Source organism: Phymastichus coffea, unplaced genomic scaffold (genome assembly GCF_024137745.1).
Source record: "Phymastichus coffea isolate CEN01 unplaced genomic scaffold, Cenicafe_Pcof_1.1 PCOF00024, whole genome shotgun sequence".
In the NCBI taxonomy this organism is placed as follows: Eukaryota; Metazoa; Arthropoda; class Insecta; order Hymenoptera; family Eulophidae; genus Phymastichus; species Phymastichus coffea.
This window is the reverse complement of record NW_026706835.1, coordinates 3,885,529-3,907,945: the sequence shown is the minus strand read 5'-3', so window position 1 is coordinate 3,907,945 and position 22,417 is coordinate 3,885,529. Positions and strand designations below refer to the sequence as shown.

Genomic DNA, 22,417 nt, shown 5'->3' with positions numbered 1-22,417 from the left:
ATTTGAATACGTTTTGGAATCTAGGTGAAGAAAATTGATTATGTGTTATAAATTGTAATTTTATTATATTATTTCTTTCATGTAAATTTATGTCCGATCCGAAGAAAATGATAGCATCAAATATTTTCCGCACAAAGTTTTTCCAAATTCTAAAACCAAATATATCCAATGGTTGAATTTTGCCTGCGGTACCCTTAGGGATTGTCATCAATCCAGAATTTGTATCTTGAGGTATAAGTTCTCGTGCAGTGCGTTCACATTGCTCACTCCATGAGTCTAGTAACAAAACTGTAGTTTTTCCACAATTAGGAAAAAAGACATCTCCTATATATAGTTGAAGTAATTCACTTGACAGTTTTCCTGATACACTTGCTTGCAAATATATATTAGGTGCTTGGAATAATTTTTTATTTACAACAGTAGACTCGAATTCGCCCTTCTGTTCTTTTAAAATCATAAAAAGAGGCGAGTTGTATCGTATAATTATGTGTAGTATATGATATTGATTGTACAACCGTTTCAACTGTCTTTATCCCTTTCTCATTTAATGTCCTGCCACTATGCATTTCTAAATTAAATTCACTTTGATCAGAACTATATACATTACTTACTCTTTTTTTAGATAGTTCAGATTTCACTTCATTAACAAAATTTTGTCAGTTCAGCTGTAGATTAAACTTAGGCACATTCAATTCATGCTTATTTTCTAAAGCCCACCTTTCAAGATCTCAATCATGAACTGTTATCTTGCGGTTTAAAGCATCTTTAATTTTTTGTATAGTATACTCTGAAATTTTAAGCAAATTATCTCTTCTAGATCCGCCTGCGGAAATTTGCTGTTTCCATATTCTCGACTAACGTTCTAACGTAACTAATTTATACATACTTTGAACGGAACTTAAAAACAACTTCTTTTTTTCAATTTTCCTAGTATTCAACAGCGTTTGTTTTGTATCAATCATCGACTGCTGTATTAGTTATAAAACAATTAGGCACCTCAGCATAATCTTCACCCGCCACAGTCGGCAAGCCTTTGATGGGCGGTTTTTACGCTTAACTCTTGGACTAAGAGCCAAACAGATATTTTCTCCTTCCGAGGCCGATGAACTCGTCAGAGTACTATCAGAATTATCTTGCTCGCGCACTTCTGACTTAGGGCCGAAACTAGTACTGGCTTCATTTACAGCTTTAGATGAGATGGCCACGGAACTCGATTGGCTGTCCGTCCTTTCTACTCTTCCGGCCGAGCTAGGGTGCGATGGACTGCACTCCTACTCTAAGTCGGAAGTCGAAGAAGCGTCCGCCATCATTCTCTCTCTTGCTGCCGCTCTTCTTTCTTCAGCCGTCTGTCTCTCGTTCAGCGGAGAGAATAAATTTTTCAAAGAAAAATCTGGACCTCTGTGGCGTCGTCTCCTTCGGCCCGTACCTCTCAGGGCTTCTGCTACTCGTCGGCGTTCATCCTCTAAATATCTTGCTGGTGGGACACACATTCGGTACTGCAGGTGGCCGCCGGAAAGAAAATCGCGGGTCCAAGGCTTGGAGATGAAGAGGCTTCCACTCCAATGGGCCAGGAACATGTTCCGGAGGCTTCACAGGACAAAAACTTTTGCCACCTCTGCAGGCCTTTGCGCCTTCGAGGAGCCCATAAGTGAATCCTCCCACCGGGATCTTCGCCGATCTTCGGTCATTTGTCTCTTTAACGGGAACATCCTCAATATTTTCCATCTGAGGGACAGCCTCAGCGGAGTGAGCTACTGGACTTCGCAGTAGAAGTTCCTCTAGTTCGTCCTCCATTGCTACGCTGTCCGCTTCCATAGCTATATTCTCTTCTGTATTTCGGACTCCACCGGGAGTCAAGAGCTTCGGCTTAACGCGGGGAACGTGGAGCGCAGAAAGCTCGTCCACCACGGCTGTCAATACAGGTGAAATAGGGATTTCTAACTCTTCATTCTCCTCATCCCGGGGCTCTCCTTGAGGAACACCTTCTGCGGCACTACTCTTGAAGGATGCCTTACTGGAACAATCCCCCAGGGTCGGAGGGAACGAATCCGCGAGCTCAGTCCCGCTCACCTCCCCTCCGAGCTTGAGCGTGTCCAACTGACTGTCCGAGGCCAAACCGATAGGACTTGCTCGGTCGCAACCTCGGGTGTCGGGGACATCGACTTTCTCGTTCGCTGTTCCATCTGCAAAAAAAAAACCAACACCGTTACTAACAATTACATTACATACGCATTAAAGAAAGAGCTAAAACCAATAAAACATGCATTAATACATAACACGACTTGACATCTCACTCTAAACGACACTATAATTACTGTATCTGGCCCACGACTCGTGGCGGAACGTATCTTTTTAAGTCTTTAACATGCACCATCGGGACCTGTCGCTTATCTTTTACTTCCAACTCATATATGACGTCCGAAATCTTTTTGACTATTTTATACTGACCTCCAAGTTCAAGCTCTAGGCTGGCGTTTCGGCCCACCGCCGGATTCGACAACGGATGGAGCTTGCGCCAAACCTAATCCCCTTCACCAAACGTAGCATACTCGCGCTTCCTATCGTACGCACTCTTTTGTCATTCATGAGCGCTTTCTATATGCTTACTCACTAAGTCGCGTAGCGTGTTTAACTGCTGCAAGCGATCTTGCCAAATTTCGGGACTCATTTTAATCATGGGTACCTTCTTCTTTACCTCACGCCTTAGGCTTTTCGCGGGCCGTGGATTTCGTCCAAAGTTCAGAAATGCCGGGGAAACCTTCGTAGAGTATTGAGTCGCGGTGTTTATCGCGTGCCTAAACTCATAAAGATATTTATCCCAACCTCTGTGATCGTTATCGGCAAAAATAGCAATCATAGTCTTCAGAACTCGATTCACACGCTCTATTGGATCACTCTGCTAGTGATAGGGGGGGACAGAACACGTGCTCCACGCCATACTCGCGTAAGGTATCCTGAAAAACTTTACTTTGATACGCCCTCGCGTTATCGCTAACGAGATAATCCGGTATTTCCCATCGCAGCAATATTAATTCCTCAAACGCGTGTGCGAGCGACTTTCCGTCCGCCGAACTCAACGATTTAAGTTCTACCCATTTCGTGAATAAATCCTGAAAAACTAAAATATACCAGTAACGATTCTTCCTTCTCGGCAACTCCACCATGACCGTCGCAACCACCGCCCAAGGACGCTCAATCAAGCGCCTTACCATCAACTCTTGTGGTGCTCGTTGCTCGACTTTGTATCGCTGACATTCTTGGCACTGGTCGACAAAGCTCTTCACGTCATACCAGACGCTTCGCTAGTAGTACTCGCGAGCTACGCGATCATAAGGTTTTTACTGTCCAAAATACCCTGAGGACGGAGCCCAGTGCGCACATCACAACACCCTTTCTCTATACTTGAGCGGAACTACAAGTCGCCAACACTCTTCGTGATTGGTAACTAGGTCGAGCAGATGGTCTGTCATGTACCTGTACAGTAAATTTTCCTCCACTTTCCAATTTCTGTACTTTTCAGGCCGTTGGAAAACCTCCTGGCGCCTTTGCAGGTAACAAGAATCCTCTATAGCCGAGAACTCGCAGACCTCCACCGCGTCCTCGAACTCACGTGCATCTGGGACATGGTGCAAAGCATCTTTTCTGTGCACGATCACGTACTCGATTTGTTGGAACTCAAGCACCCATCGCTCTAGTCGCCCCACGAGGTCTCGCATACTCAATAAACTAGTCAACGCGCTATGGTCCGTTACCACCACGAAATGAAACCCCTCGATTTACAGTCTAAACTTCTTGGTTGCAAAGCGAACCGCTAAAAACTCGATCTCGCTAACCGCATACCGACGCTCATACGGGTTCAGCATGCGACTCGCATAACAAATCGGGTGTTCACCTTTCTCAAATATCTGCACCAAGCATGCCCCTACCACGTACGAAGAACTATCGCAGTGCAGATAAAACGTTCGTTCAAAATCCTGCCGTTGGAGCACAGAAGCCTCCGTGAGCGCTCGCTTTAACCGCTTGAACGCCTCCTGCTGCTCGTTGCCCCACACCTACGGTTGATTTTTCTTGATCAATTTCGTGAGCGGCACTTTGGTATCGCTTTCGTTCTCGATGAATCGCGCATACCACCCGACCATACCCAAAAATCGACGCAATTGCTCTATGTTCCTTGACACCAGGTTATCCAGAATCGGCTGAATGCTTTCCGGGTCGGGGCGTAGGCCCTCGCAATCTAGTCGGTAGCCGAGATATGTAACTTCGGTACAAAAGAAGTCCGACTTTTCTAAGTTTATCTCTAGGCCTACCTCCACTAACCTACTCAACACTCAACCTAACCAAGTCATATGATCCTCGAAACTCGCACTCACTACCAATAAATCGCCCATATACCGGAATACGTTCGGCGAGTACTCCGGGCCAAACAAACCGTCCATAAATCGCATAAACGTTGCGGAGGCATTCACTAGAACGAACGTCATTCTCTCAAATTTTCACAGTCCTGATCCCGGTACCGTGAACGCAGTATGCTGGTTGCTACTCTCCTCTAACGGGATCTGCCAAAATGCTACTGTAAGTTAATTTTTGAGAGAAAAACCGCGTCGCGTAGCCGGTCTATAATCGAATCGAGATTAGGCATCGGATATGCATCGATCTTAGTTACTTTATTCACCGGACGGAAATCCAGGCAAAATTGATACGTTTCGTCTGCCTTCTTGACAATCACCGGTGCGCTACTCCACTGATTATCTGACGGTATTATGATTCCCGCGCGCCACATCCGCATCGTTTCCTTCTGCGCAAAGCTCAAGATCGGAGGCGACATTCGCCTGAGAGGCGTTTTGATAGGCTTATCTATGATATGCTTAATCAAGTTCGTTACGGCCGGCGCGGCTCCGGGCTTCGGCACAATACTGTGCACGAGTGCCAACATTTGTTCTCACTGCGTTTCACGATAATTTAGTCAATCCCGCGAATTCTGCAAATATATGCGCCTACCCATTCTCGTTACTCGCAATCGAGATCCACGTTCTTGAGCCTTTCGGCCTCCATTCACGTCTCTCGATACTAAGCTCTTCCATCCACTCGTTCCAAAAGTCAATACCGAGTATCAAATCGTGCGCACACCTCGTCACCACGCATGCAGTCAAGGCTCCGCAGTTTCCGCCGATCTCCAGGTGCAACTTCAGATCTCCGAGCGCACCTGGTTCTTCGCTCCAGACTCCCTTTACTACTATAGTCGGAATGTTCAGTCGCGACTTGAACCTATTCGCTAACCTCGGGCCTACGACGGTCCCTTGCGCACCCGAATCAAGCAGAGCCGAGTAATTCGTACCGTTGATATAAATCGTGACGAAAAACCTGTTCTCGACTACCGCTATATGCGCTATATCCTTATGACTCATTTTCCCTGTAATAGAGCTTCCCGAGCCTGCCTCGGCCTTCCCCTCTACTAAAACAAAAGGTACTTCCGCCACCTTTCCCGGTACACTCACGTCTTCGGCAACGACTACTGTCCTTCGATGACCCAGCTCGGGCGGTCTCAAGAAGCATCGCGGCGGTTTCATCGCTGCTGGCTCGACTAGTTCATCGCCCCATTTCCTGACCTCAAAACCCGCTGGAGGGTTAAGGACGGCGTATCTGCGGTCCGCTCGACTTGGTCCCTATTCAGCGCTTCGTTTGTCCTGCTTGGATTTTCGCCCTCAACAGCGCGGGCTAACTCGTCGCGACCGGAGCATCGCGGTTACCCAAAACCTACGCTCTTTTCCCCATTCGTTCAGGCTCTCATGTCATCACCTTTTCCGATCTCGTTAAGTCTCGCGGTTCCTCTTGTGCCACGTCCCCTGACTGGACGCTGGCCAAGGACACCTCACTTAACGCATCGCCTCTGTGTGACCTCTGCCCCCCGAACGCTGGTATTAGCGCGGACAAATGGCAATCTCGCGACCTACTCGTCGCTTCTACCCATTCGAAAAACTCTTCACTGTCGTAGTCAGCTACTCTCAACTGCTCGTATCTATTCGACAGACTTTCCCAGAAGACCACTCTTAAGCCGGTCTGCTCACTACACGCGTCTCCGACTACGCGTACACGATCCGACTCCTATTTCTTTTCACTCGTTGCCCTATGGCCTGTGCTTGAGCCCGGCGAGTTGCTGGCGGATGCGAACGCCGCCTCGCCTGTCTCGAGCCACCCTCTCCCAGTTACGCTCGCTAAAGCATGCGCTCTGCGCGCCTTCCGTTCCCGATGTGCCTTTAACGCCAGCAATGTTCGCTCGAGCCAATTTATGCAGGGGTGGGTGAGCGAATACCGGCCCCCACCTGCGGGTTTCCCTTTGGTTTCAAATTACCTGCACACGTAGGAATATCCTTAAATACGAAACCCGGTGTCACAAATCTGACACGATACCGAGGCCACTGGACACGCGTTAGCATAATGCCCTAGCTGCTTACACCTAAAACATTGCGGCGCGTTCTCGCCGCTTCTGCGACTTCTTCCAGTACTCCGGCCCGGACACTGCGCACTTCTATGCCCACTCACCCCGTACGTAAAAGAAACTCCACTAAACGGCCGACTACCTGCAAGCCCGCCACCATTCCGGTGCCGCTCCCCTTTCTGCTGCGGAACCAAACTCGGCGGCGTCGCGCCCTGTTGTCTCGCCTATTCCGAATCGTTCGCCTGAGCAGCCGAGGGTGCGGCGTCTTCCGCACTCAAACCTCCGGTGCCATCGCCTCGCCGCTCAACCGTGTTTCCCTGCCACGGCCGCGAGACGTTCACCGTGACTTCTCCGTCCGTGGAGGCACTCTTCCTCCGTTTATTTCGCTCATGCGACCGAGCATTCTCCAACTGCTCAACCGGGGCAATTTCGACCTTTTTCTCCGCCTCCACCGGGGGTGCGTTAGTAGATCTCTTCCCAGATCTCGAGGCGCCCTTATAAGCTGCGTCAGCCATAAGCATGCGATCGGGAGCCGGCGGTGGCCGCCAGCGCTTCTCTCGGTCGCGTTGCCGTTCATACTCGCAGCCTTTCCGTTTCAATTCTCTCATAGACGAGAAAGATTTTGATGCAATACTCTCGCGAATGTCGGCTACAGCCCTTCCTTGCAGATGCACACCTGCCTCTTTTCCGACAGAGGACAGTCAAAACGCCTAACTATACACTGGAACGCATTGATGTAGTCACTCAAGGACTTCCCCTCGGCTTGCGTCCGTAAGCGCAGCTCCTGGTATAAATCCGATCGCTTACAATGCTTACCGAATTCCTCGTTAAAGTCTTCTAAAAACTCATCAAGGTTAGGCCAATTAAGCTTGTTATTTCGGTACCACAGCGCCGCTTTCCCCGAGAGTACCACACCTACTGCCTCCAATTTCTCATTGTCATCTAAACCGTAAAAACTTTGACATCGCGTTAATTCTCTTACAAATCCGTCCGCGCCTTATTATTATTACCTTCCCCGCTAAACTTGAGCGACCAGGCACGGAACGCGCTCACCGCATCCACCGGCCTACCTCCTATATATCGACGCGGCGCGCGGATGCTCGCTCTCGCTCGACGTCTCGCCTGGTCCACTCTACGGCTCCCCGGCGCTCGCACATCATCCGTATCCGAGCCCGACGATTCGGTACTTTCTTCTGCCCTAGCTCTGGCTCGTGTCCTATGCCACGCGCGTCTTTCGCGGTGGTCATCTGCTCCACATCCGATTCCTTCGTCCTCAATCCGGACCGTTCGCCCTTCCTTGCCTAACTCACACAAAACTTCCCGAAAAACTTCCTTCACACTTCTAGCCGGGTCTGTCGGCTCTCCCGCCGTAATCGGCGTGCTCGACTCTTGTCCGACGTTAATCGGTACTTTGATCGCGGCGTCACTCACTTCTTCATCCGAGAAGAATTCTTGTTTATCTTCTCTTTCCGACTCTACCACGCCAACAGTAGAGGGGGACAGCGTTTTACCCGATGGTCGCGTCTCCGAGGCTCGAGCAGCCATCTACACGGCGGATGCCTGTCGCGCTCGCTCATCGGCCTGCACTCCTATCGCGGCCTGCTCCACGTGATAGAGGTTATTCGCGCTACCGGACAGGGCATCTCGGACTTCTCGACGCATTACTAAACGTGGTAGATGCGAAAACGCGCCTCACACCTGACTTAGGATGCCAGGCTCACCCTCCTGTCCATAATACCAAACACCGGGATTTTGAGCCGGCTCCTCTACCGTGCTCATCGCTAACGCTCCTTCCGTGGACGTTAAATCTTCGCTCTCTGCCCGTCTGTCCCCTGAACTAAGTGCGGCCTCTCGGCTACGTTCCGCTGCGCGACGTGGTTCTACGAGTCGCGACGCCGCGCGCGATCGGCCCTCGCCATCCGCCATTCCGGTCATCACGATTTTCCGCGATTCCTCATGGAGAATACTATAGGGCGGCCCTGGAACGAAGCCCAACGCGAAGTCTCCAGGAGCTAACGGCGGATTCAACTCAGGTCTTTTGCGCGCGATCATATACTGTGACATGCGATCCTGCAGGTCCTCATACGTGCCATTCACGCTGAACTAGCTCCTCTGTAACAGAGCCATAAGCTCAGCCGAGGGGGTCGCGGTGATGCGCCGCTTCAGCGCTCGTACGCCTCGATCCTTCAAGAACTCGCGCATCACGGAGTTTATCGGTCGCGGTGGCGGCATCGTGACGTCAATATTTCACGAAACCTCTCGGCACAAATGATCCGTCCCTGACACGAGTCACCGGCAAGATCCGTGACTTACACCTGCAATAACGCGACAAAACCTTTCGGTACAGATACACTGACTCTACACAACAAACGCTTTCTACAATTACTCAGGTGCGACGTTATGCACCTCTAGTCGGGCTATGCAAAACTCTACTCGAGAAGGTTACGGAATAACGCAATCCCTTCTCGCACTAGGTACCCTCGGCGGATTCACGCCAAGTATTTACCTTCGCGTCCTACAGTTCCCTCTTTCTCACAACAAATACTACACAACAAAGTCAAATCTCATAACATGCACATTAGCCGGAATCTCGGGCAAAGACGTGTCAACTGTTCAGTGATAATCCGCTTAACAACAACACTATTCTAATAGGCTTTGTGCCTCACAACCAAAACAATTAACGACAATCGGTGACCTTCGGAACACTAGTCCGAAAGCACACCCGTCCAGGCCCAATTGCAGCGACGACAGTAAGCGGTGATGTTTGCTCTCAAATTAAATAAAAAAGAAAACAATCGTTCACGTATCATACTTCGAAACGGGGCAATCTAAGAGCCGCGCGGGCCGTCGAAATACCGATTTTGAATGTGAACGATTGTTAAATGATAAATTTTGTAATAATGGAAAGAAGGGAAATAGTAAAAGATGGAAATTCATTTAATTTTAATTATATTCAGCAACTTTTCGTCAGCACATTTGTTGACCTCTTCAGGCTTTATGAACAGAAAAACAACAACAAATTATTAACAATAAAGTTGCACATGTAATCTTAAAAACATAATTATATGTATACGAGGTGTGTTCAAAAAGTAACGAGAATTTTTAAATTTCGCGGGTTTGGAGAGTCCGCTTGTATAAAATTTTTTTTATTATGTTGGTACACATGCCCCTGAAGTACGATAAAATTTTCAGCAATATTCATTGCTTACTTTTTAAGTGGCAGCCGCTAACGTTAGACGTGTTTTTCGAGCTCGGCGATTTTCGTTTGTGAAAGAAATGGTTATGAACGATCGCTGAATCACAATCAGAGAAGTCGCTGATGATGTTGGCATATCAGTTGGCTCATGCCATCAAATTTTTTCGAATGTTTTGGGTATGAAACGTGTGGCAGCAAAATTCGTTCCAAAATTGTTGAATTTCGAACAAAAACAGCGGCGAATGGAAGTTGCTCAGGAGTCGCTAAATGAAGTCAATAACGATGCAGAACTACTAAAACGTGTTATAACAGGTGACGAAACATGGGTTTACGGATATGATGTCGAAACTAAGGCTCAATCGTCCCAGTGGAGGCATTCTAGATCGCCAAGACCGAAAAAGGCTCGACAAGTACGGTCGAATGTGAAGGTTATGCTCACTGTGTTCTTCGATTTTAATGGCATAGTGCATTATGAATTCTTGCCACAAGGTCAAACAATCAATAAGCAGTACTACCTACAAGTTCAACGTCGTTTGCTTGAAGCAATCCGAAAAAAACGCCCGGATTTGTGGCAAAACAATTCATGGCTTTTACACCACGATAATGCGCCTGCTCACACTTCATTGCTTGTTCGTGAATTTTTGGCCAAAAACGAAACTGTAACGATGCCTCAGCCTCCATATTCGCCAGATATGGCTCCATGTGACTTTTTTCTATTTCCAAAAATTAGAGAGAACATTAAAAGGCCGTCGTTTTACAAGCATAGATGACATTAAAAGCGAATCGCTGAAAGAGCTAAAAGCTATTACAAAGATCGAGTTTCAAAAGTGTTTCGAGGATTGGAAAAAGCGTTGGCATAAGTGTATTGTATCCGAAGGGGACTACTTTGAAGGCGACAACATTAATGTAGATGAATAAATAAATATTTTTTTCATAAAACGAAAATTACACAGGTCTGCAAAATCAGAATTTTGATTGTTATAGAAAAGCCATAGGTCATTTCCGAAGTAATTTTTGGCGTAGAAAACGAATCCGGAGTCCAAATTGCTCCATCACGTCAGGATTTTGAGATATCCTAACCTAAAAATGCGAAAATAGTGGTTTTTTGCTATTTTTGAGGCTATGTAGCACCGCGGCATTCTCATTAATCAGAAAAAAACCAACGACACCTTAAAGTATAAGTCTAACACTTTCAAATACCGTTGAGTTTGCTCAAATAGCTCATTTCTGCATCAAAATATTCCATCTTGAATTTTTCAAGTTTCATGAATTTAGTTGTTTACTTCGTTGGTAAACTCACATAGTTCTGGAGAAAAATGAATACGAATTTTGTTTAATAATCCCATGAAAATACGGTTACGAAAGAATTTGGAAACGAAGATTTAGTAATGAAAATACAAAAGTTTACAGAAATACACAGACACATAAACTGAATAACAATATATCACTAATTTCACTAATTTAGGATACTCAAAGGTATTTTAGGATGTTGAACTTTGAGTCATTTTGGCTTTTTTTTGGCCCGACCTCACCGATTTGAATGATTTTGGGATATGTTGTAGTACTTGAAAAAAAATTAGATACGTGTTTTTTTATCGGCCCATAAGGGCTTTTAAGGGGTGAAATCCACCATGAAAATCAACCCCTAAAAGCAGTTTTCTTAATATTTCTCAGTATCAAATGAATATTTTTCAGTAAACTCAATATTAAAAAATTTCTTATAAAAAGGCGCTTTTAAGGACATAACATTTATACCGAAGGGTTGCAACCCCCTTTTTAATACGGGTAAATACACTATTTTTTGGACTGTCTTACGACATGTAATATAGTAAATCAGCTCGAGTGATTTAAAAATCGCACTGATAATGAGAAAATACCAAAATTAAATTGACGTGTTTCCGGATTAAAAAAAAAAATATTTAAGGGGGGTTTCACCCCCTTGAAATCACCCCCGTCAAACTATCAGCAGGTTAATCCACCTAAACCTGGGATAAACAAGTTTAGTCGTTTGTTATTTCTTGAAATAATTTAATCCTATGCATGAGCGAGCTACCTCAACTAACCAACCTGTCTCTAACCCACCAAACCCCCATAAACCACCCTTACCGAACCACATGCAGGCTAACCCACCTAATCCTGCGAAAAGCAGTTTTAGTCGTTTGTTATTTCTTGAAATAATTGAATCTTACACCATAAGCGAGTTGTCCCAGCTGTATAACATACCTCTTATCCATCTACCCCTAACCTATCTAACCCCAACCCTTATAAACCACCCTTACCGAACCACATACGGGCTAACCTTATATAAATAGCGAAACATAAATGTATTTCTTGAATAACATTCATGTTGCAAGTATTACAAATTTTATGTAATAATTATTATTTTCTTTTCACTATAAATACAAAAAAGATAAAAATAATTAATAACGGCTTATAAATATAAGATTTGAGACTAAAATAAATTATAAATAATTATTAACTATTTTGTTTTTTCGAAATTAATAATAACAGTTATAGTATCAGTTTTTTTAAAAATATTATTTGCATTGTATTACATATAGCTGTGTATAAAAGAGTAAAAATAATAGTTATTATTTTTTAAACATAAAGTTAATTCGTAATAAAGAAAAATAACAAGTAATAACAGTTAAAAATTATTAATTTCAAAAGTGGAAGTTTAATATAGTTATTATTTCTTTTTTAATCATTTACAATTTGTCAATGAGAAAAGAAATTATAACAAATAATTGATTATATTAATAGTTATAAATAGTTATTACAGTCTCAATTCCTATACTTATAAACTGTTTACTTTTTTCAATTTTCACTTGTGGTTTAGTTTACTTTTTGTTGGTACTTTACTTTGCTGTACACTTTATCTTATTTACAATTTTGTCTTATCAATGGCTCGAAGAAGATAAGTTATATCAAATCTACGCCCCTTACGATAATAAGACATCCGATACATATTTCATTATTCATAGTAGTTGAAGAAAAGTCAAGTATTTAAAAAGTTAAAGTTTTTTTCTACTGCTGGATTTATAAATAAACTTTTAAATAAATTAATTTATAAATAAAATTTCTATATTTACATTGTAACAGGCTGCCGTTTAACCTTCAATCCTAATTGAATATATCTATTCGTATGGTCAAACGACGCCTTGTTATCTGTGTGCTATAAGCACATCAACTCACCTTGTCCCGGTGTGCGCCTGCGCCGAGTTCTCTTACCGATCGAAGTTGGGTTCTCGAACTCTCTGCTTGGGGCGCTGGCGCGCTTGCTGAGCAGCGCTCCGTCGGCCGCTGCTGATAACTCGGTTGGCGAGCCGCTTCTTACGTTACTTACGCGATCCGTGCTAAACTACCGGCGCGTTCGAATTAAACGTAAACAACAGCACCGCTTCCGGACAAAGGGAAGACAAAACAATACGATTGCTACGTGTAAATCACTGACCACTTTATTTCCTCGAATCTAATACAAGGGAGGGAGTTGCCGAGAGACTCACGCACGCAAATTCGGATGACAATACAATCGGAGAGAGAGAGTGAAAATCGCGATCGCCGCGGACTAATCGCTCGCACGCTTTTTATAATTCGCCGCACACGCTGTGCGGGATCGCACGCTAATAATAATAAGCAGTACTGTGCACCTACCGCGGAGTTGTCGGGGATACGGTGGCCAACCTTACCCGTCTAAACTGGCTGTCGATGGGCTGCCTCTGCGCCTGAGGTCCCGCCGCGGCTGTTGACGCTGCCGGGGTTTCTCTCGTAGCTGTCGAGGTCACGCACGTTACTCAGTGCTCGCGCTCGTACTCCACACTCGCTATCGATGCACTTAACTTCCTGGATCTCGCTCAAGAATATCACACGCGCTGTTGTCTCTCACTCGTAATATCTGTGATGCAGCCGGACTGAATGTCACAGTCATACTGGCTAGCAAACTCTCCCCTCCCGGTCATTGCCCCTAACGCGCCCTCTCTCTCTCTCAAACCGATCGCGGCTGTTACGCTCAGCCGCTTAGTAACCTACGCGAGTCAAAACGATTCTCGGCGATCGTTGCAACATACAAATTTCCCGAACACGAAAATATAGTATATAACAAGAAGAAAAGTTTTTGTCTACTACGTAAGTATTTATGTCACTTATTATATATAATTTTATTCAAATATTTTGATTTGTAAACATGTGAAATATAACTGTTAAAAACATATTTTCGAATTCTATCTATAGACTAGGTTTTCTTTTGTCCTCTGTAAAATTATTCAGCTGCAAAAAAGAGTATTTATATCTTGATTTTGTTTTAGATTAAAACATAAAGATCAATCCTTTGAACGTAGTCAATTTATTATTAGCATATTTTCAAAGTTTACAAATACCAGATAGCCAGATTAATTTCAAAGTAATTAAATTGTCAGAAAAGTTGAAAGAAATATTAATATATGCCGTGTATAAGTTTAATGATATTGATATGATTGTTGAAGAGACGTTAGATTTTCATGAAGATTTTAAAGATACTGATGCTAAAATAATCAAAGATGAAGTTCAACATCACATTCCTGATCCTGATTTTGCACTAACATATCAGTGCACAAATGATGATGAAAAAATCACATTTGATTATAAACAAAGAGCCATAGAATTTTGGAGGAGCGGAAAAAACAAAAACTTAAAACTGAATAGTGTACAACATAGATTCAAAAAAGTTTCATCTATTAGTCAACTTAAACGTTGCACGAAAACGATTAATAAAAATGGAACTTACCGAGAAAAAATTGCACAAATTTGCCAATACACGTTTGATAATGTAAAAGCCGCTATTGCAGCTGGTACGATAGTGCATAATCGAGATATACGGAAATGGGCATTGCAAGCTCAAAAAATTGTTGGCCATGAAGATATAAGATTTAAGACTTCTCAAAATTGGTTACTAAAATTTAGAAAAGCTCATAGTATAGTATCTAGAAAAATAAATAAATTTATCACCAAAAAAACATTAGAAAGTAAAGAAGAACTACAAACTAATGCTGATGCTTTTGTAGCTGATGTTAAATCATGTATACCAGAAATCGGCATTGCAAATTTTTATAATTCAGATCAGAGTGGTTTCCAATTAGAAATGCACTCGGGAAGAACATTAGTAATTGAAGGAAGCAGGTGCAATGTCTGGTACAGTCGGTTTCATCTACAACGCACAGTTATACAATTCAGCCGACTATATCAGCAACCGGGAAACTTTTATCACCACTTTTTATAGTATTAAAAGAAAAAAGTGGTCAATTCGGTCCCATAGTGGAATCTTCATTATTTAGTATTCAGAAAATGTGCTTGTGGAAGGATCTAAATCTAGAAAATTAACGACAAGTTAGTATATTTTTGTTTATTATAATGTAATGACATAAAAAAATGTTGATATTTTTTTATTTTAGATCATTTTAAAATTTGGTTGAAAGAAGTTTTTTACCCAAATGTTGGACATCAATCTGTACTTTTACTCGACTCTTGGAATGGACATTGCGATAAAGCTGTAAGGGAAACGATACCGACAAACAAAATTGTTAATATAAAAAAAATTCCCACAAGAACGACAGGGAACATCCAACCACTCGATGTTTATGGATTTCGTATCTGGAAAAACTTCGTTCGACGTTTATCAGATCAAGTAATTTTGATGGACTATGAAATAAATCTACATTTAAGAAATAACATCATAAAAATGCAGTCTCTTGTCCATAACCAGCTTACTTCACCAAGATATACAAATATTTTTAAATACGCTTGGTATAAAAGCGGCTACATTGCTGAAAAACCAGCTAAAACAGATAACCCTGTTGATTTTAGTTTTGGAGATTCTTGCAATATACATTACGAAGTAGAAGCATGTAAAAATGTTGCTATAATACGGTGTGGTTGGTGTAAAAGATCATTATGTTTCAAATACATTTTCAATGATTATCATTTTTGTAAGGAATTCGTTGAATGATACATTTTAATTTACTAATAAATAAAAAAAAGAAAAAGATAACATATACATATAATTATATGCCTTTAAGATTACATGCGCAACTTTATTATTAATAATTTGTTGTGGTTTCTCTGTTAATAAAGCCTGAAGAGGTCAGCAAATGTGCTGACGAAACGTTGCTGAATATAATTAAAATTTCGACGGTCCGCGCGGCTTTTAGTTTGCCCCGTTGCGAAGGCGCAGCCAGCCTGCATGAATGTACACTAACCGGTCGGGTTACGAACCGGCACGAGTCGACCGCTCGCAACTCACAACAAGCGCTAACACACGCTATTCGACCTTCGCATGACTTCTAACGTGCGCTTTCTACCCAGCCTTTATCCTTTCAAATTTCTCGACTTCGAAATTCAACAAGTGCGTTTCAATCCGCACACCGTTCTTCTCACAAGGGAAGGCAGGGAGGTGTCCGTCACCGATTTTCTTCAAACTTTGCATACGATTAGAGTATCGAAAAATATTGGACACGTATTTTTTTTTAGCGGCCCATACGGTAATTTAGGTGGTATAAATAGAGTTGTCAATTATAATTATCTATATACGCTTGAATTGCATTAGTTGGCGAGACGCTAAATTCAAATTATCATATCTCGGTGAAATAAAAAGATATCTGAACGATTCAAAATTCATTTTGAAGGGAAAGACTCATACTTTAAGATATATTAATGAGTTTGACCGAAAAAATTTATCTTATGATCTTACATAACCTCAAATATGTGTAAAAGTCATGTTTTTTGCACTTGAAAAGATTTACTGTGTTTCTTTTGTAATGTTTTTCGTTCTTTCAAATGAGAAACTCAGTTTTTTGGGTCCAATTCCAAAAACTGGCCCAAATCTGGCTCAACTTGAAAATTTCAAATGGAAACTACTGTTGCTTATGGCAGATTCGAATTATGGGGGAAATTACACGTTCAAACGTGATATCAAATTTTACCGAAATGTTTATCTGCGAGAATTTTATTCATACATACATGTGTGAAAATTGTCGACGACCCTATAGATCTCCCCCTGCTTCCCTTTGAATTTCACGTTTTTAGAAAATTTAAAAACCACCCCTACAGCTATTGGTGTGAACTCTTTATGTTCAATAGCTTTAAATTACATATCGATTATTTGTTACAAAGTAAAATCTGATCCTGAATCAAAAAAGCCGCTTCGATCTCCATTATATGTGACATTTATAAAATTTCATTTTTTTTTATTAGCACTTTTAGCGTAATGACGTCGTAGATGTATTGATCACATGATTTCAAATCATCCTTATAACTATTTAAATAGGTAATTTTGTGAATCTTTTTTATCTTTTTTCAATATCTTTTATTATTGACAAACTTTGGTAAGACATCTATTCTCTACTGACATAAATAATTATTAAATATTTTTAATGTGAGCTTTTTCTTTGAATTTTCTAGGGCTTAAGACCTACACATTGTTATATTTTATTGTAGGTTACGTTTGATCCCAATGTGGCTGTATTAAAAACTTGATTATCGACGGTTTACTAACTGTTATAACAGCTATCTAATTATAGATACTCTGCTGCGTAACTCTATTTAATATCAAGATTAGTACATGAATTATTTTATAATTCTTTTAATAAAAAATATTCTTTAATAAATTAATTCTATTAATAAAAAATAACTATTCTTTAATAAAAAATAATTAATAAATATGTAATTATATCGATTAGACTTTTACATGTCACTTATAATAAAATGAGAATGAAAAATTAATCATAAATAAGATTTCTTAAAAATAATAGTTTTGTTTCTAAATTTAAATACATTTGAAAAAGTTAAATATTTATAATTACATAAAGGTCATATTTATAGTTACATAAATTACTAATGACTTTATCAACGACAACGCGTTGTTTTATTGAGTTATTGATTTAAATGCCACCGCGTTGTTGTAGTAAACGTCATTACGTTGCTTTACTAAACGACATCACGTTTTTTTTTTTCAGATATATAAAATTGTACAGCTATCGTTAAATGTTAGAATGAAATTAGTTTCTACTTCTTATTAAATAATTAATGAGTTAAAAACAATCTCAATAATAATTGTTTTTTTTTAATATTTAGCTTTCAAATAAAACTATTTCATTTCCATATTTAACCCATTAATACCCAAGCCAAATCAAGCTGAGATAGCCCCAAACTAACTATTGCTTCCATGGCGTCAAAAATTATTTACATAAATTAAATATAACAGGTTTGGCATTACTCGTTCAGGTTGAAATTGTTTATCATGATTTTACAACAACAAATTGAGCTCTGACAAAAAGTGTTATAGAGGTTTCTGTCATTATTTATCCCGTAGAATTGGTAACTGCTATTAGTTTTTCGAAAAGAAAAATTTTTTGGCAATTAGTTTAAATAATTTTTGATAAACAATTGAGATCGCTAAAAGAAAAAACACGGGTAACTATTTATTTTACTTACGCCATGGATGTAATAGTTAGTTTGGGGCTATCTCAGCTAGATTCGGCTTGGGTATTAATGGGTTAATATTAGCTGAAAGGATACAAATATATACAGGTTGGTAAATAAATTAAATTCTTACTGACAATATTATTATGTTAAGATTTTGCCACTTTTCGATCTATGCCCACTATTTAAGAATGCATATTGCATTCTCCATTTTCGTTAATAAAATGACTTTTTTCAAATTGTGTGCAACACATCATATCGTTTGCAAAGCTTATATAAAAATATATTAAATTCGATTTGGTTAACTTCCTTCTTTTTTTGCTTGTAATCAGTGTATTTTAAACACTATACTTCACTTTAAAGGTTACAATACCGTCATTTTACTGAATTTGTAGGTATTTCTGAAAAACAATACATATATATGTTTTCCATACTTTCAGAGAATAAAAGTAAATCATGTGCTATCGTTAGTCTGTATACTTCTGCATCAAACGTTTTATTGAAATTTTCATTATATCCAAGACAATGCAAATAGTGTATAATATATGATCCACAACTTTAACCGTCATGAACTGATTGATACGGACAGTTGTTAAACTTCCATTTTTTTCCAGTTTTTATTTCTCAATTTATCAAATGAGCTGCTTGAATTATCAATAAAGTACTGAAACGATTCTCTAGCTCGATCTTCATTTGTTTCAATTCTATAAGGATCCAAAACGCATATTTTTCCTTTCTTTATATTTACGACAAATAAATGCCAGTGACCATTTAGTAAGTATGGCATTAATAACACAGATCTGCATGGTTTTGTTGTTGGCTGACGGAAGGTCATTTCCGAAGTAATTTTTTGCGCAGAATTCGAATCTGGAGTCAGAATTTGTCCAGCATGTCAGGTTTTTTAGATATCCTAATTTTTTAGATTACCTGGCTGCTAAGCGTAGCGAAGCTCCACGCCGCTACTCGTGTTTAGGCCAATCAATAGACATTTTAAAGACATAAAAAGTAGAAAAAAACCGAATGAAAATTCGTTTTTATCGGTATAAATATAAAAATGTACATGTTTCCCACATCTAATTTTCATAACCTGATTTTCAAACAACGATCGAAATGTGCAAAAAGTGATTTTCGCATATGAAACCTACACTTTTAAAGTAAATTTTAAGGCATTATAAGTATTTTCTTCAAAATCCGACTTCGATATCTTTATTAGTTTTTAAAATATAGCCGTTTTAAAATTTTTTATCATTTTTCTTTAATTGTTTACAACTTTTGATATAATTAATGTATCGTCTTCAAAATTTGGGAAAAATCTCACTTTTATGTGTACAACAATTGTGCCAAATTAAAAAAAAATCCGTAACCTAAGGGTTACAAGTCAATCGAAATAGCCAAGAATTACCCATATGTACGAGATAAAAACGAACCGCGCTCCAATTTCCTGCTGATTGACACAAGTACCACTGAAAAAAGTTTCATCTTTTTAAAAACTACCCTTTTTCCGCCTTTTTTTTCAGTTTTGCAACTTTTTCTCAGATTGACATGGTCCAATTAATATGATCGATGGCTCGTTTTAAAGGTAATTAAATTATCTATAACCTTCTCCACTGGAGTTACCTGCACTTTACTTTAAAAGTGTAGGTTTCATATGCGCAAATCACTTTTTGCACATTTCAATCGTTGTTTAAAAATCAGGTTATGAAAATTAGAAGTGGGAAACATGTACATTTATATATTTATACCGATAAAAACGAATTTTCATTCGGTTTGCTTCTACTTTTTATGTCTTTAAAATGTCTATTGATTGGTCTAAACACGAGTAGCGGCGCGGAGCTTCGCTACGCTTAGCAGCCAGGTAATAAATCATCGGTAAAAAGCAAATCCAACATGCAAATTATGCCGACTGTTATAAAATTAATATTTAAATATTACTACAAATACGAAATTATAAAAAAACATATTTTTATTCATACAAACTTGCAATACAAGTGCAAATGTATTAAACTTTGTGCTTCGCATGACATGACACTAAGAAACTGAGGATAAAATTGTTTTTTAAATCATACATTCTACAGCTAACCTATGAAAATAAATCAGTTTTGGCGATACAAAGTTGAACCTTACTAGTATGTAATTTGTTTGTAGCGTCTGTTTTAAATTGAAAGTTTGTATGAATAAAATGTAAAATATAAATGTAAAAAAGATAGCATTTGAGCAAAACTTATAAATAGTTTCGTGAAATAAGTGAATATATTTACTAATTAACACTATTCATTACGTAATTTAAATTATTTATTACCAAAAAAATTTGATTCATAGCCCCGCCAACATTGTGTTCGAACCGTCTTCGTATGTATACGTAAAACGCGCCGCTATCCGTCATAGCCCGACAGTACAGATAGCTGCGTCAAGTCTGCGTTTAAAATTAATTTTGTATAAAATATAATAATACAATTTATCATCGTGAAGTAATATATATTGTGTGTATGCGAGCGCACGAGTGTGTGTGTAAAAGATAATATACATATTCGCGCAACACATATCAATATAATAAAATCTACTTTTTACACTAATGAATCATGACCATAATTATTTAAATTAACTTCATTAATGCCATTGATGTTAGTAGCAATGACTGTAGCAGTGTGGCTCAAAACATCATCACCCATTGTATAAATGAATTCTAACAGAATACACTAATATATCAAAACACTATTACACTAATATTAACTAAAATATACTAAAGATACTAAAATATGAAACACTTATTAAATTCTGAAGAAACTGCACTAATGCTCTGACGATCGCTGCCTAAAGTACTAACGACAACTGAGCAGAATAAGTGGCCACGTTATAAGCGATAAGACGAAAATAAAAAGGTTGTTTGTTATTGTCCTAACAGTAGGATACAGGGCAGTAGGTGAAAATTTGAGATATTTACACTTCCTTTCTCTACGGACCCGTTCTATTTTATTTGAGCGAATGGATTGAAAATATTTAAATGCTTTGGTCTATCAGTTGCAGCGTAATAGTCGTCGTGTTCGGCCATACAACGGCTCTGCTTTTACGAAGGTACATATATTATATACTTTATTAATTTTATAATAAAACAATATAATAGAGCATGTTACGGCAAGTGACATCACATACGCAATGCCCACGCAAAATTTTTGCGCGCGCCGTGCTATTCGATTTACGTACGCATCAGTTTTTGAATCCTTGCGTACGTAGACGTTCATACGCCGTGTCGGCCGCCGACTTGGGCTTATAAAAAAATAAATATATTAATTTTTTGTTGTTATAGAATTATAAGTGACGTGTCCGATGACGACTGGTTCGAGGCCAAAAATGAGATGCTGCAGCAGCAGCAGCAGTCACTGTTGCTACCACCACTGCAACTACTGCCACCGCAACTACTGGTGAGGCATCATTAGCCGTCGCCGCAACTACTGCAGATGCATGAGCAGTCACCGCCGTCACCACCATCGCCGATACATCAGCAACAGTAGCAGCAGTCACCAGCGCCACTATCACTGCTAATGTATCAACAGTCACCGCCGCCTCCGCAACTACTGTCGTTGCAGTAGCAGCTGCCGCCGCAACAACTGATGATGCATCATCAGCCGTCGCCGCAACTACTGCAGATGTAACAGCAGTTGCCACCGCCAGTTTCACCAATCTATTGGCAACCGCAGCTGCCGCCACCTCCACCGGTGTCGATGTATGAGCAGCCACCGCCGCCGCCATCTCCTCAATGTCCTCCGTTACGCGCTCACAGCACCAACCGACCAACATGTTGGCAGCACAAGAAAGATCTTCTACGCGAGAGCCTCAAAATCGGCGAAGCTGTTGAGAAAGTAGCTCTGTGTATGCTTGGATCGGTAGTGATCTCGCGCAGATCCTGCACGTTGCCCATGGGAATACCGAAGCTGAAAATGGTGACTCCCAAGTCCTTAAGCAGACTAGCCGGTGGGAGGTCTCCACCGTTGCTGAAGCCGTAGATGCTGCCGCCGCTGTAGTCGAACTGGTCGAGCTGGCCGCTGAGCAGCTGATACTTGTTGACTCAATTGGTCTCGCACGATACTTGGTCCACGTACACGCACCAGCTGGCCCTTGCTGGCGAACGTGACTATGGACAACCTGATGGCTGTCGGCGCCATTGTTAAGTCCGACAGCAGCTTCCTCACGAAATTCAGCTCGCCGTGGTAGTTTGTCTCGCCCACCAAATTCGAGGTGTCGATCAGGAACACCAGGTCCAGCTGCAATGTCCGTGATTTTCTCCTCAACTTTACCAAAGGAGCTCGCTAGGCTCGTAGAGTTTGTGTAATGCTCGT

At 40.7% G+C, this 22,417-nt stretch overlaps 2 protein-coding genes across 2 annotated transcripts in view; one reads left to right on the top strand and one right to left on the bottom strand.

The window, feature by feature from the left end:
- LOC131675496 (frizzled-5-like) overlaps positions 1-22,417 on the top strand; it is a 158,625-nt gene that overhangs the window by 35,733 nt on the left and 100,475 nt on the right. The gene's annotated exons all lie outside the window — the stretch shown is intronic.
- On the bottom strand, positions 21,390-21,878 carry LOC131675530 (uncharacterized). The gene has a single exon (XM_058954544.1). The coding sequence runs from the start codon at positions 21,876-21,878 to the stop codon at positions 21,390-21,392; it is 489 nt and encodes a 162-aa protein (XP_058810527.1).

Bases quoted from the DNA above. Each gene is read 5' to 3' on its own strand.
- LOC131675530 (XM_058954544.1), bottom strand. From the start codon at position 21,878: ATGTTGGTCGGTTGGTGCTGTGAGCGCGTAACGGAGGACATTGAGGAG.